Here is a 15825-nt window from a genome sequence, read left to right as displayed (position 1 = left end):
CAGAAACTAAGAGAGAATGAAGAGAAATTTAGTCTTCCTCTTCCCTAAACACCACTATGTGACAATGTTCATACAATCTCCTAAATGCTCCTCTTTAGAATGGGAACAATTCAGACATCGCCGTGTATTTTGATGCTATCTAGGATCAGTGGTCTCTCAATTATGGCAAATGAGTTATGTTTTAGGTTTATTCGTCTTAGATGTACTTTCTATGAACAAGAGAACAAGGTTCAGCCGGAGATTTGACAGGGCTGGCTGAAGCAATATTGTGGCTCAAGGCAAAGTCAAAAACTGAGCCAATTATTTGAAAACGTTAAATATAAAAAAAAAAAAAAAAAAACTAATATTAATAATGTGATGCAAAAAATAAATTTATTACTTTAGTTAGTGATGAAATTAAGAAGTATGTTTAAACTTTTAGATTTTTTTTAATAATTTATATACATATATATCATTAATATTATATATGCATTGTGTAATTTGTGTTAGAATATTTCCTAATTTTTTAAGTAGGGTAAATATTAATATTTGTATTCATTATTAATCTTAGATATAGTTCATATTATCTTTTACAAATTATTATATACTCCATTCTGCATCTAAATGCATTTTAAAAGTGATATACAAGTGCTAGTGGGATGCATTGTTCAGGGGAACTAGATCAATCCTATTAGGCTTCTAGAAATCATGATAAGAGATCAGTCCATTATGACGAGGCTGTGCTAGTTGAAATTCCGACATTGGCATGTAAACATGAAACATTGAAGATAATAGACAATACTGCTTCCATGTTACCGTAATAAGATCTGAAAAGGCTTTAGTTCTCTTTCAACACAGATAGCTGTCTTTTAAGGACCTCATTTTCTTTCCTCAGTTTCATAATCTTTTGCTTTAGTGTTTCAACATTTCTGCTTGAACTCAGATCATGTTGCTGTTCGCCCAACTTTGCTTTGCTAACCAGCACTGAAAACAGCAAAACAAGAGCTCAGATTATACACATTTTGAAGAAATTACATCTGTACTTGAAGAAATTTCCACCAGTTAGAGTATATTGCATTTTCGTTCAGAGCTAAAACAGGACTTCATTTTATGCCTCTGCCTTGTGCACTCACATTCTTTCTCGGTATCCTGAAGCCTCCTGTTCAAATCATTTTTTTCTTCTTGTTCAATCGATAGACAATCCCTTAGATCTTGATTCTCATTCTGATCTGTTTGTGAATAATGAGGGTTTATAAGTCGAAGAAAAAGTAGTCTGAAATTCAACATTACGAAATCTGCTTTCTTAGAAGCTTACATTTTGATTCCACGTCCAGGTGAACTCTTTCCAACCTAGTTACTAGAACTTCTATATGCTTCCTGTGCATAGCTAAATCTTGGTGGAGCTGAACTATAGTAGCTTCATTTGATGTCTTTTGAATTAGGCATGCCCTGAGACAGATCAAAAATTTCACACCAAGATCATGATATCAGACGTGTAACCAAATCCCCACCCCCTCCAAAAAAATCTTGAATTATTCAAAAGCAGACCTGATCTGGGTTTCCATATCAGTAATCCGGGCTGCATATTCTTGTTTAAGAATTTCTACGGTATTCATGTGTTCCTGCTCATGAATTTGACTATTACTGCCAAATGCAATTAGAAGAACTCCAAAAACACTTTATAGTACAATCTACAAGATGAAGTAAGGAACCTTGACATTTGGACAAGCAATTTGCAAAAATTAACAATACAAAACTATGCAGAACTCAGCAAAAGTTTTCCTTTAATGATATAAGTGCATGAGTCATGTTCAAGAGAGAACCATTAGAGACAGAACCGATAGAACCCTTACCTTATTTCTAGTGTTAGTTAGGGTTCTGCAGCAAAACTTTCACATGCAAAAAATGTCAATATCTATGTATTATGTTTTAAAATTATTTTTGAACACACACAACGATGAAAAAAAATGAGAAAAACACGTATTTAGATTTAGATCCTAAAAATCTATTTAAAATTTAGGGTTCTGCAGCAGAACCTTAACCTTAGTGGTTCTATGGTTCTATTTTAAGCACTGGTTCTCTCTTGAGCGCGACCCATAAAGGCATAACAGTGAGCCTGTAGATTGAGTAAAGGAAGATTTTACTTTAAAACAATAGAGTTTTACAAGGATCAGTAGGAGTGTTTGTACTAAAAGCTTAAGATAGAGTCTAACCACCATATCTTGAATGGCTCCACTCTCCATGATTTAGCAATGTGAATATAACTTACATTTTCTTTCCTGCCACATTCATCACGCAATCTTTTTACTTCCTCTTGTAATCTTTTGAAATTGCAGTCGCGTTCAACCTGTCGTATATATGTGTGTCAATGTGTGTGTGTGTGTGTGTGTGTGGATAAGGTCAAATTCTGCCAGAAACCATTTGAACTACAAACCTGCAAATACAAATATACAAAAATTCACTCTATATACAAATAAGTTCTTTACAGAATCAGAATGGAAAATAGAGTTTATACTACATATATTAACAGTTCACTGAAGATAAAGATAAGATTCACACAAATTCAGTTTAGATTCACTTATATTACAGTTTGTATTGGAATGCAAACCACTTCTTAGGTAATAGAATACACGGCTTATAATATACAAAATAATATATAACAAAGTATAGCTGAATTCAGTGGAGAGTTACTTGATTTGAGAACCTGAGAAATCTACTTTTATACAATTGGATGATTAGACAAAAACCGTTCAGACTAGTTTTGCGAGAATACTTTATATTTCAGATATTTTTCACAAGCAGGTTTTTTAGTTATCGGGCAAAAAAGGGTCTCGTTTAAACCAAAGCCTGAAAAAAGTTATCCACACAACCACAATTTTTTACTTTCGGAGTGAAGTTTAAGCAAAATAACTAAATAAGTAAGCCCAACAATAGATTTTATGTCAGAGGTGAATGTGCACCTGATCTGCCATTTTATTAAGACATTCAGTGTAAAGATTGGCCAGTCGCTCATTCTCTGCATATTACAACAAAATTAGTTTAGAGTCAGAGACTCAGAATTGTCAATATCAACTGCAATGTACAAAAGATACGAATCTCTTATCTCTGTGTGAAATCAAGTGATGAGATGAATCATGATTTGTATACATGCTTATCTTGGATATGAATGGTACTAAAAAGACATGTTAGTTAAGATTAGCCACAAGATTCAAAGAGTTGAGCAATCAGGTATCAGACAATATCATAATGACATGTCAGACCATTCTATCAACTCATCACGACATCAAAACACAAACTCAGGAGGTACCTGACAAGAGAGAAATTTTTGACAAACTGAAGGAAATAATTAGTTCTGTAGCAATCAAGCAATGAAAGAAGAGGGAAACACAAAAAATATGATCTTAGGGGGGCATTTAGATGTTGATGAGATACGAGAATGGGAACAAAGGTTGAAGGGTATAGGGAATGGGGGTAAATGTAAATGAGAATGATATAAAATCCCAAAGGGTTGGAGAGTACAATTTAACCAAATCGTTAATCCACACACTAACACGTACGATTGAGGTCCCAATTCCCATTAACAGGGCTCATAAAACATGAACCAACCACCACCTTAGTCTTGCCAAAAGGCAGCAACACTGCAACACAGTTTGCAGACTACTATTCTACAAAGTATAATCTGTTCCTTAAACCTAATTAAGACTCGCACATCGCACACTTGATAAAAAAAAAATCTTACATAATATTAGGTTTAGCAAACTAATCTGTTTTTGTACTACAAACATATTCATCTTAGATACTTCACCTTGCCTTATTTTACAACACAATCACTTCGGATCAAGCAACAAATACATACATTCTTCACCTCAACCACAACAAAACCAAAAAAACCCGAATGATACCCAACTCAGTATCACAAACTCAACTAAAAATGTAGCACATTACACTCTCCAAATCATCACATCGCAAGTAACTTCATATACGAATGTCAAATATTACAAGTGAGTCTAACTATTTAAAACATCAGTAATCATCAGGCCTAGATGTATATACATACAAAAACTCAGAACGAAATCGATAAAACAAATTCGACACTAGTCTAACTTTACTCGGAAACAAATAAATATAAGATTGAGCTATAAAAAAAAAAAAAGTAACAAACGTAATACAAACCAGATTTGAGGCTATCGAGACTGAATTGAAGAGCCTCTCGCTTCTTAACTTCAGCGTTACAATTGGCTTTGAGCAATTTGATCTCTTCAGCACTCTTCTTAAAATCCTGGTTCAAAATTTAGTTTATTATATAATTAGAGATTCAAATCAGAGAAATTAAGAAAGTTGAGAAACAAATATGAATAGCACAAGTACTTGCATCGTATATTTGATTGAAATCAGAAAGCATTAAATCAAATTCATCATTTGCCGCCATGTCCTATTTCATCAGGCCCTCCCCCGCTTAGCTGCTTAGGTGAATTGTAAAATATATATATTATTTACCTTGTTTGAACAAATTGAACTTCATATTTCTCCTTTAATAAAAAAACTTCATATTTATTTTGAAATTGATAACGCTAGAGATAAAAGGAATTACATGATTTGTATAGGAGTAAAATTGTTATAGTTAATAAAAGTTTGGCGATGATTTGTGTTTAGGATCTGTCCAATTTCGATTGTGTTTGTAGATGCCGTATGGCTTTTAATTAATGAATTGATTCCTTGTTATCAAAAAAAAAAAACAAATATTGTTTACTTTTTATACATTAGAGTTAGAGTTAAAAAAGTTACGTGATGATTTGCAGTTTTATTTATAAGTAGAATACATCACAATTAAAAATAAATCCATTTTATTTTTATTGTTCTAAAAAAGTAGAGAAAACAAGAATTTGTGAATGAACAAAAATATGTGACCAAACTAAACCAACCTACGCGTAAGTTGAGATGGATTGAGAATATCTAAGTGGGGCTCGAGCTGATTTCCCTTATTTGTATTTGATCTTCATTATTTTTTATCAATACTTTCATTATTCAGCAAATTTCTTTTTGAAATCTGATTTTACTGTATATTTCTTTATTCTCAACGATCAATTATAGCAATACCATATATGCTATGTGACTTAAAGAAAATAATTTTAAATTTTACTTTAAGAAGGTTTGTAATGAAGTAAAAACACATACATTTTTATACATATACAATTCATCAAATAGAAATCAAATTAAAATAGAAACTAAAAACTAATATAACCTTTACATGAATCGAATCTAATAAACACTAAGTAAGTGAACACAGTTGCGGACTATTCCAATGAAAAACGTATTTGTTTAAAAGATTTTGCGAGTCCAAACTATTCTGATAAAAACCTTTATTTCTTAAAAGGATTTCATGATTCAACCTTTATTTCTTGAAAGGATTTCATGATTCCTCTTCTTTTTTCTTTTTTTTAATCTGACTTTACTGTATTTTTTCTTCAATCTCAACGAAAATTACATTTATGACCCAGCAAAGATAATGATAAAGATTTAGGAAACACCTACTAGTGAAATACTACATGTTATCCATATGAAAAAAAAAATGCTGTTAAAAATTATCTAGGGAAGTTGATAATTTTTTATTTACTTTATCGAAGCCTTTAAATTACATAAATATTCATTTGCATTCACGTCAAAAAGCCCTACGAGCATCAAGCTCTGTGTATTGTATTGGGATGGTTATGAAGATCCCTTGAAATAGAGAAGAGCAAGACCTACAAGTATAGATACGACAAGAATTAGTACAGCAGCTGTGATGTTGAAGTTGGCACTTCTCACAGATTTCTGGACACCCACGGTGCCTGCATCAACTATGTTTCTCTCTGACAGTGATGGCTTGTTTCCTGAAGACTTGGGAATCACCATATCCCAGAAAGATTTGGAGGCAAAAAATCCCAATGTGGGTGCTTCTGTTTCAAGCTCCAAGATTTTAGATGCATCAGTTGGGGCTTCCACCGACATCAACTCTACAAAATGATCTTTAAGAACCTGGTATCAAGTAATGAGAGACAGAAGCACGAAAATTTTATGAGAAGAATTTAGCAAAAAAATAATTATGAATTGCTTAAATATTTAATACAAGAGTATCTATGTGTAGTAACAGGCTAACAGATGAAATGTATTTGCCCTCTCCATGTTTGCAAAATGATATGCACCGGAACCAAACAGCATGTAATTAAAGTTACTTGTTACCGTATCCCATTTTATTAATGCTTTCAAGTTAATGCGCAACTAGCATATCCAGTTAATTCACATCTAGTGTTGCAGTTACTTGCCTAGAACTATAGCATATCTAAGAAATCCCGCTAATTATACCTGAAGAAAATATCTCCATCATCAGTATATATTGATGTATAATCATGAAAAGACTTGAATGAAAAAAGAAAAAAACAACAGCAAACATGATTTTGATAAACCTACTGCTAACTCTTTACAACTCTTATTTGTCTACTGGCTCTATTACTTATGAAATAGTTGCAGGCGGTTATTACAGCCGCCCAGTCGACAATTCAAGCCCAGAAATCGACTAGTCAACAAGTCCTGACTATGTGTGTGTGTGTGTGTGTGTGTGTGTTTAGATTAACTAAAATATATAAAATAAACACACATTATTTCATAGTTTAAATCACAAGTAGTAGATATAAGTTCAAATAGCAAAGGGCAGTAATTACACACAGAGCAGAATGGAGGAATAAATAAGGCAGTAATTCAGTAAAGCAGTGAAAAGACAGTTGAAGACTGATGCAGCAGCAATTGAATGGTGAAAGAGAACTAGGAACTACGCTTGTACTGAATCAATGATAAAAACAGATCGTGCGTACAATGTTATGCTTATTGTATATATAATATGTGTACAATGATGTGATATAGAATAGATTATTCGAAAGTTAAAACTCAAATTTATAAACAAAAAAAATTAAGTCTAAAATTTATAACTAAAAGCCAAAAAAATTAATTTTGCGTAAATAATCAGCAAAAATTCATTTTTCATATGAATAATATAATATTTGTTTTTTTGTGTGAAAAAAATTAATAAATGAAAGGGATATTCTCTATGAGACCACTATATAACTCGCTTTTGTCAAAGGTGCAATCACATTTTTGGTTTTATCATTGATAATATTGTATATTTGATTTTCCACATATAATACCCTAATCACTGTTATGTAAAATGTAATAGAATTGATTTAAGACTGTAAAACAAATTGTATATAAAAAATATTTCCAGAAAAATATACATGAAATAGACCTTTGAATCATGTAAACGAGTTTAATAGGAGACGATGGAGAAAAGTTACAAACCTCAAGTGTTTCAGATGGTTGTACGTAGTCACAGATGTATGTATCCGCCAACCATGGTACAAATACTCTTCTTGGAAATGCAATCTTGCATTGTTGACTGTTTTCATTGAACAAAAAAAAATTCATTAGATCTTCATGTGGCACCCAGGAATTGGTATAATAGTGCTAACATTCCAACACCCATAAAATAAACACAATAAAATATATCATTTTACCTGAGGAGATAACCCCTAAAATTTGAAATTGTGAATGGCAAAAACCTAAATTTGTGATATCATAAAATTCGCGAACACTAATGCATCAAAAGCAATTGTATGATGCAAATCCATACAAGCAACTGATAGTGAGTGCTTGTTAATAAAGCCATAACTACCTTAAAAATTTCAAGTCGAGTTTAGCACCAAGTTTCTCAGTGGATAAATCATTCCTTAATTCTGCAACACCGCCTGCAATAGGATCTGATTCCGAGTCTTCCTCATCGCAGATAATATCTAACCTACTTTGCAGACTTGTGAGTATGTCTCCCTAAATAAAAAGAACTTGTTACTGAAAGACAAGGTACAAACATGTTAAAGTAATAACTCTAACACGTTTAATTCTTGAGAACAAAACTATTACTGTTGTCATATAGTTTCATCAAATTAATGTAACAGATGCAGGAACTAAGGTTTGTCTTGTAGTGCTTCAATGAAACACAAAAGTTGTGAAATATATGCAGTTAGTTTCACTAAACTATAATATTGGAAATATCTCACTAAAATTACTATAAATTGGTCTATATTACATGTGTACTTGAAGCATTGTTAGTCTTGTAGCACTGTCGTAAGACTAGTAAAAGCAATTAAAGGAAAGCATATTTCTTTTTCTTTTTTTATAAACATGTTGGTATGTTAATTTTTCAAAAGTAGGCCATCAATATAACATCAGTTGCGAATGAAGACAGAGCTCAGAACTAGGGAGCTGCGAATGAAGACAGAGCTCAGAACTAGGAAGCTGCGAATGAAGACAGAGCTCAGAACTAGGGAGCTTTTTCCTCCAATATCTCTCCAACTGAATATGAAGTCGTCTAATATATATATAGGGATAGGATCAAATAAAAACTTTTTTAAGTTACAAACTTACAAACTTTTTTTTTTGAATTTTTTTTATTCTCCGAACCTGTTAATCCTTAGTTATAGATTAGAAAGTATCCATGTTGAAAATTATTGAAAAAACATCACAGTTTTAAAAATAACGCATAGATAAATCGTGCATTCAACACATTCGTAACTGGGGTTCAACATTGGGTGTAGAATATCAATTATCATTGTGTTGAATATATTTATAGAGATGCTTAAACTATATCTCTGGACTTTGGGTAGAGTCTAGAATGATAAATATTGGTTATATAATAAGTTTAACTTAGTTCTTATATTGAAAAACTAGTTTATGTACTTCTCCAACACAATTTTAATCGATGTTCAACAAAATATCTTATAAAAATGTTGAACCCAAGTTATGTATGTGTTGAACAAAAAAAAATTGTAAGTTTGTAAGTTTGTACCAGAACCCTCCCCTATATATATATATATATAAGCACACACATACACTCGTATTTTTTTTCTTCTTTATCTTCCTGCAACTCTGTTGCATATTAAAGGTCTAACGACCTAAGTTGAACAATGGTTTGCCCCCATTCAAATGCTAATATATTTGTTCTGTGTAAAGGTTAAGATTAATATGGGGAGTAAAGATCAAGAGATTCTAGTCTAAAGGTGTCAAGCCTACTATCAGAAAACAAATCTCTTGACTTTCACAATATCATACTCCAATTTTTGTGTTCACATATTAAATAAAATCTATCGTCATATGCAAACTTTATTTCTATATTACTCAGCACCGGTCGTGTCATTATCACAATTAAAGTTCATAATCTAAAGCTTTTTTATGGCTGGAAAAAATGAATGAGCCGTCAACCAGCACAGTTTTTAAAACTTGAACACTCAGCATAGTGAAAATTGAAAAGTTCAGTACTAAAGTTAGTTTTGGCACCTTTATATCAGCCAAAGCTTGTGAAACTGGTTCTCTAGAGTTTATGTATGCAAAAGAATACACAGAGCCCCTGAAAGTGAGAACACCAACAACCTCCTTTTGACTGCCTTCAATAGATAAATAGACAATGTCAAAGCCTTAAAGTGGCAAGGAAAAAATTAAGAAAATATAGAGTATGAAACATAATTATTTAGTTCTCTGACAAGACTCAAACACAGATGAAGTGAAAAAGGAACCTATATACCTTCCAGAGCTGTATTCTGCATAAAAGGTACAAGGAATTCGACGTCATGCAAACCCTCGGATGCACACTGCTCCAGATCAATTACCTAAACATGTAACATAAAAACAGTGTCAGGCAAAGCAACTATATAAACTTCGTGCCTTGCACATTTTTTTTCATCAGACTGAAAGAGTACAAACATATACAAGTCATGATCCATCAAACTGATAAAAGTATGCTATTGCCTAAAGGCTACAACAATGCATCTGCAAATCGAAATTGAAGAAAGTCCCGTTCAATTCACTTATGTTGTGTTTGGTTGGGGAGAATGGAAAGGAATGACTAAAAATAAATGAAAATAATAGAGGAAAGAGGGAAGTTTTGAAAAAACTGAGTGCGCAAATTGTAATGATAAGATTTGGGAAAAAACAAAGTATAGAAAGGAATAGACCATTCCTTCCCAAATTGGGGGTGTGAATTCGATCTCTAAGTATAAGGTATACGGAATGGAATGGAGGAAGGAATGAAATCCATTAACAATTGCACATAACATAGTTCAAATTTCATTCCATTCCTTCCTAATTTATTCACCCTAACCAAACACAACATCAATAAATCATGTTCATCATAAGTCTTAACAATTCAAGGCAAAATAATATAATATCATTTATATGAATAAAAGCAATTATGTATGTTCTACGGTAATATTTAGCATGACTTAGAACAAGTCAACAACATCTCAACTTTTTCTTAAAGTGGCTCAAAAACCTACGTAACTTAATATTGAAATATACAAATGCCAGGGAGAAGCACATCATAATGGGATCTCCTTTCTACATGACCATACTTCTAGGAACACTAGTGACGAAGCAGCCACAGTCATGCACTAAAAAGACAAGACAGCAAACCATCACAATGATATCTATAAACTAATTTACTCCACAACTCAAGGGAAACACATCACTATCAAACATCTATTTCACAGCCTGATGGACATAAGAAACCTACAGTCAGTATCATGCTGTGTAGAAATCATTCAAAAGTAGGCTTGCGTAACATTACATAACAACAGAAATGACAGTACAACACTTTTAAAAAGACTTGTCAAACAGCTCCTTACCAACTTCCCATCAATTAAAGCCTTGGCAGTTTTAAGCTCCTGAACTTGATTTGAAATTCCATGGCGAAGAATGGCAGCCAAACTTTCAATACTAGATCTATTCTCGTGAAATATTGGCAGTCTGCGAAGAAGAGCTTAAACAATGAAACAGCACCTCGGAAAACGAGAAGAAATATGCACTAATTTTTTTTTTTGTAACACATACGTAATAGTTACTAATAGTAAGTGCAAATGTAGATCACTTTAGTAGCTGAAAATACTAATTTCCGATTAGAGAGTGCAGGCTACTCGTTTACCAGGGTTGACATATTGACATATGGTTGTGACTCATTACATTGTCACTTGACTACTGACTATGGAAACAAGGAACGCGGGATGTGGCATCGGTTACCCGGTTTGTTCATCCCCGATCCCGGAACAAACGCAACCAAAAACACCAGGGTTCGCTACCAGCAACGCCAGAAGCAGTGTTCCGGAAGAGCACACATGGATTTTTGTTGAGAATAAACAGATCTTTGACTCAGTGATAACATATGACAGTAAATTAAATTGGAGTTCGATAGATATTGTTCTGCAGAATGATGGAAAGAAGTAGAAAAAGAACGGCGGTTGGTTGGTCGTAACTCGTATATGTGTATCTATATGATAAAGGGCAGCTGATAAAAGAGGTTACTAAAGCATACCTGTATTTGGGCCCCTTACTCTACATGCCCAATACATTTTCATATAAATTAACTTTTAGTGTTTCAAACTATTAAGTCTGATAAATTAGCTCATTTTCAGGCCCAATCATCTTATGAATGACAAAACAATTAGTAAATTTATAATACACAAGCCAAATTGATTTATTTAATATAATTTCAAAAATATTAATAAATGTGTAAATTATTAATTACAATTTAAAATTGTATATTTAACTGGAAAAAATATATATATAATTACATACTCCCTCAGTCCCCTCCAATTGGTTACATTGGAGGGAAGGGTTTGACACTCATTTTAAGGTTCCTATAAAGTAAGGTTTCATAGATTATTTTAAAGTTTTTTTCTTCTGAATAAAAGTTTAATATTTAAACTATTATACAAAAATATAAAATTAAAAAAGAATTATGAAACTATGTTTTATATACACCTTAAAATGCATGCCAAGCAGTGGAAAAGAAAACCGTAAAGAAATGGATGGGACGCAGTCACGCAGGGATTATTATTCTTTTCAAGAAAACCCATCGTACTTAGACGTTCCAAGTTCCAACGTACCCAAACGTCCTGTCGTACTGGATTCACTGAAACTAATGTTCCCCGTATCCGATTCCGTCCCCCGTCTCGAATCGAACCTCGTCCTACGTAACATTGCTACTGACCAAACTACAAGTACTACTTGGAGCTATGTTACCCAAATTCGGCTGAAAGTGTCCACATAAATGCATGTACAAGTGTCATACTTAGCAATATTTTGAAAATTTTACATGTTCTCATCCTAAAATAAGTGTCTAGTGTCCATATCAATGTTTGAGTGTCTAGTGTACGACACATGTTCTCGAGACAAAATGAAGAGTTGGGGTAATAGAGACTTTGAGTACTAAATTTAAAATGAGTTCCTATGTTAAATGTTATTCAAAAAAATAATCAGAAACCTAATGGGAACTCTGAGGTATGTTAGTGAATTATGACTATTAACCTCTCATGTTTTTCATTCCTTTTCATTTCATCTGACAGCGGAAACCTCGCATTTGGTGTGAAGTCACAAAACACTGGTCTCTAATTCGCAGGTACCTACATCAGAATGTATTGGTGTAATAAATTAATGTAAAGGTCCTCATCCCCAGTTGTGTCTGTATACTTAAAGCATGCATGAATACATTTATGTTGCTTCCCCCTTCAGAATTCGCTCGGTTGTACATGGTTAATATATGAAATTAGAAATTTTACATATCACAAGCATCATGATGAGGAGAATGAAGCTAAGGGATTAATTATTAATATTTCATAGTTATTTATAAAGATAAATTAGTCGGGACTAACTAATATAGGTTGAAGTGGTTCAAATATATTCGGATTTTATAATTCTTTCCTTTATCGAATATGGATGTAAATAAGTAATTAAGTACTATGGTTAGTTTCCTTTCGTCGAGGTTTTTACTTGTCCTCCAGGTTTTAGAATCTCTACTTTAACAGTTGTAATCTTCATCGCTTGACAGAATGACAGAGTTAATTTATATGAATTGACAAAAGTTAAGAATGAACTTACTGATTTATTTTGTAATCTGCACAAAGAAGCTTTGTACACCTATTTTTTGGCTTACAAACATCGTACCACAAAACATCATATCTTACTTATAATATCATAGAATTTTTAATGTCAATTAATGTGCCTCCACAATCCTCTGACTAATGAAAATGCATCCAGACTTAAAGAAGGCCAAAAGAAACAGAAAAAAAAAAAAAAACACCTTAACCACTAGAAGTTCGACTGGTGGTGAACAGACACAGTAGATAGATGTAGACATCGAGTATAAAGATGAACAAAAGACAGTCAACATACCTCATATCAAAGCTATATGTGCACCTAAATGTCTGAAGAGAAGCCAAAGCTTTACCCATTTTAAAATCGCATGGTCGAAGGCTACTTGAGGTGATGTTTGAAGCCACAGTGCAATTTCGACATGTCCATCTAAATAAGATAATGTCCAATGTATCAATAGAAAGGAATGAATACAGAAATAAGGATAACAATGTAAACAAGGGTGAAGCTACCTCCTTGGACTATAACTAATGTGAATAAGCAGACTTTCATCCAAACCAGCGGCCTTCAGCTGCGCTGCTTCAGCTGCTCCTTTTACAGTCTGCATGAACATTAACAAATCAGGACACGAATCAAAAAATGTTTAATTTCACCAAAGGAAGAATATATAAGTTAAAGGCTATAATCTAAAGGCCATAATTGCTTCTATGAGTACAATAAATAAGGTTTACCACAATTATATTCTAATTGTTAGCAATCAAGAGACAATGAGATAGTAGATAATTGCTGAATTTATAAATTATAAGAAAGACCTGGCAGAGGACTAAGGTTGAATTCTTAAAAGAGCTTTCATTAGCCCATATATATATCCCGACCACTTTCATGCCGCCTAACAACATTCTTGAGACCTATAAAAAAAGGAGAGGTCAGTTGCACTCTCAAACCTGAAAATTTGGTTAAAGCTAATTATTAAATTAAAATGTCATACACTATTAATAATCATCATTAAAAAATGCAAAGTAAATGTGAAGAATGAACTTGTAGAGGCACTTGAAATACTTGAAAAAAATGTTTTATAAACCATTTATATCAAAAGTGTGGACCAATAAATACATCATTTTGGGCCAAAAATTCAATTTGATTGCGTGCCCATTTAGGACACATAAAACTAAAAGTCTAGAAATCATAGAATATGATTGTTATCTAAACAAAAAGGACTTCAGATCATCTAATTAAGAGATATAATAATAACCCCTACAACCTAATACAAGGTTGGAGAGCTAAGAATCCTATATAACATCCAACATTATTTATTATTGTTGTCTAAAGAAAAAGCTTGGTTACACGTCCAACTGAGTCGAGGAAAAAAATTATTATAGTTGTATAACAAAAAGGACTTCCAATCATCCAATTAAGAGATATAATGATAAACTCACAACCTAATACAAGGTTGGAGGCCTAATAGGCCTTTATAACTGCATTCGATGAATAAAAACAGAATTGATAGACAAGATCCAACTCCACTACTTGTTCTTTGACCCCCAAACACCTATCAATAAGTACCTCCCGTGACATTATATTCACTTATCCACTACTATGTCTGGTTAACTAGATAAGGTAACATAAATGCAAATAATAGTTCCAATCACACAAGCTCGTAAATAAGTTAAAAGCAAAACTACATATCAACGTAAATACAATGATGCATAAGTTTGTCTATATACCGAAAGAGGGAGAAGCAAAACTACCTGACGAGCGTGTTCGGAAACCCAATCGGCATCGATGGACAACAAAGGAGGAGAGGATGATGAGCCTCCTTTCTTATTCTTGTTTTTCTGATTGTTATTAATATCGACAAGTGAGCAAGCAGGCTCTCCAGCATCATTTCTAGGCGTTTGAACTAAATCGAACACGAATCCTCTGTCCAATTTTGAGCTGAGCTTGCCAATTACAAGACCTACCTGTTATTTCTCCCCCAAATTTACACATTTGATATATAATAAAACATATTATAAGAAACGGATATTTCGTTGATTCATCTATATGTAGAGAGAGAGATGGGCAAAGAGAGAGATACCTCGCAGGAGAGACCGGATTGAGTGAGGCGATCTTCGGCGAGTTTAAGCTGCTGTTCTTCGCCCACTACTGATTTCACCATAGTCTCTCTCCTCTCAATTTAATTTTTTTAAACCCCAGTAATAATATATTTTCAAAACTTTCCGGTTTATGTGTTTATGACAAGGGAGTCGGAACAGGGAACAGAGAAGGTGTGTTGCGTTTTTTTTATTTAATTTCAATTTGAGATAAATTTATATTAAACTAATATATAATTTTTAGTTAAAATAATTTTTTATAATTAACAAACGTGTTTGTGTTATTATAATTAATAAATTAATATATTAAAGTACCGACCGATCAAATTTTTAATATTTCACCATCAAGAATACGGTTTTTCTAGTGTGTGCCCGTGTGCACATGCTAAGCACTAAAACCTGTAAATTTGAAGAGTTTTGATTGGTTTACCCTCTCTAATAATGGTGGACCACTGCAATTACAACAACAACACCAATTAAAACTCTCCAAATTGATGAATTTTTGTGCTTAGCATGTGCCCATGGGCACACACTAGACAAACCCTAGATATATAGGGTTGCACTCCAAACAGAATACCTTAAAAAAGATAACATCACAGAACACTATCATAACACCTTGTTTTTCACAAAAAATGATTTGTTAAGATCATAATTACATAGTTAAACACCAATTAAACTCAATATATAAAATTTAATATCCAAACTCATCCAAATTATTAATATGAAATATTATACTCCCTTCGTCCCATTTAATTCTATACGTTCTTTTTCACTGCTCGACACGCACTTCAATGCTCTTATAAAACAT

General features: G+C 32.8%; 2 protein-coding genes across 2 annotated transcripts; both read right to left on the bottom strand.

Annotated features, from left to right (window-relative positions):
- Positions 1-507: 507 nt before the first annotated feature.
- LOC108218915 (protein At-4/1) lies at positions 508-4427 on the bottom strand. Its single transcript, XM_064092185.1, has 8 exons — positions 4298-4427; positions 4153-4258; positions 2940-2995; positions 2249-2326; positions 1528-1601; positions 1295-1428; positions 1113-1208; positions 508-963 (listed from the first exon to the last, which is right to left on the bottom strand). The coding sequence occupies exons 1-8, from the start codon at positions 4406-4408 to the stop codon at positions 818-820; spliced, it is 801 nt and encodes a 266-aa protein (XP_063948255.1). The 5' UTR covers positions 4409-4427; the 3' UTR covers positions 508-817.
- Positions 4428-5561: 1134 nt separating this feature from the next.
- LOC108218913 (uncharacterized) lies at positions 5562-15144 on the bottom strand. Its single transcript, XM_017392079.2, has 11 exons — positions 15002-15144; positions 14673-14885; positions 13737-13832; positions 13437-13525; positions 13225-13353; positions 10683-10803; positions 9584-9668; positions 9340-9446; positions 7682-7833; positions 7309-7405; positions 5562-5994 (listed from the first exon to the last, which is right to left on the bottom strand). The coding sequence occupies exons 1-11, from the start codon at positions 15080-15082 to the stop codon at positions 5686-5688; spliced, it is 1479 nt and encodes a 492-aa protein (XP_017247568.1). The 5' UTR covers positions 15083-15144; the 3' UTR covers positions 5562-5685.
- Positions 15145-15825: the final 681 nt, after the last annotated feature.

This window comes from Daucus carota, chromosome 4 (genome assembly GCF_001625215.2).
Source record: "Daucus carota subsp. sativus chromosome 4, DH1 v3.0, whole genome shotgun sequence".
NCBI classification, from domain to species: Eukaryota; Viridiplantae; Streptophyta; class Magnoliopsida; order Apiales; family Apiaceae; genus Daucus; species Daucus carota.
The sequence above is the reverse complement of the archived record's forward strand: the minus strand, read 5'-3'. Positions and strand labels throughout refer to the sequence as shown.

Excerpts from the sequence above, each read along its gene's own strand:
- LOC108218915 (XM_064092185.1), bottom strand. The coding sequence starts at position 4,408 with ATGGCGGCAAATGATGAATTTGATTTAATGCTTTCTGATTTCAATCAA. Across the intron at positions 4,259-4,297 it reads CTTTCTTAATTTCTCTGATT|GATTTTAAGAAGAGTGCTGA; the intron begins TGAATCTCTAAT and ends ATTTTGAACCAG. Across the intron at positions 1,209-1,294 it reads CCTGGACGTGGAATCAAAAT|ATCAGAATGAGAATCAAGAT; the intron begins GTAAGCTTCTAA and ends ATTCACAAACAG.
- LOC108218913 (XM_017392079.2), bottom strand. The coding sequence starts at position 15,082 with ATGGTGAAATCAGTAGTGGGCGAAGAACAGCAGCTTAAACTCGCCGAA. Across the intron at positions 9,669-10,682 it reads CTTTAATTGATGGGAAGTTG|GTAATTGATCTGGAGCAGTG; the intron begins GTAAGGAGCTGT and ends TTACATGTTTAG. Across the intron at positions 5,995-7,308 it reads AACCATCTGAAACACTTGAG|GTTCTTAAAGATCATTTTGT; the intron begins GTTTGTAACTTT and ends ACTTGATACCAG.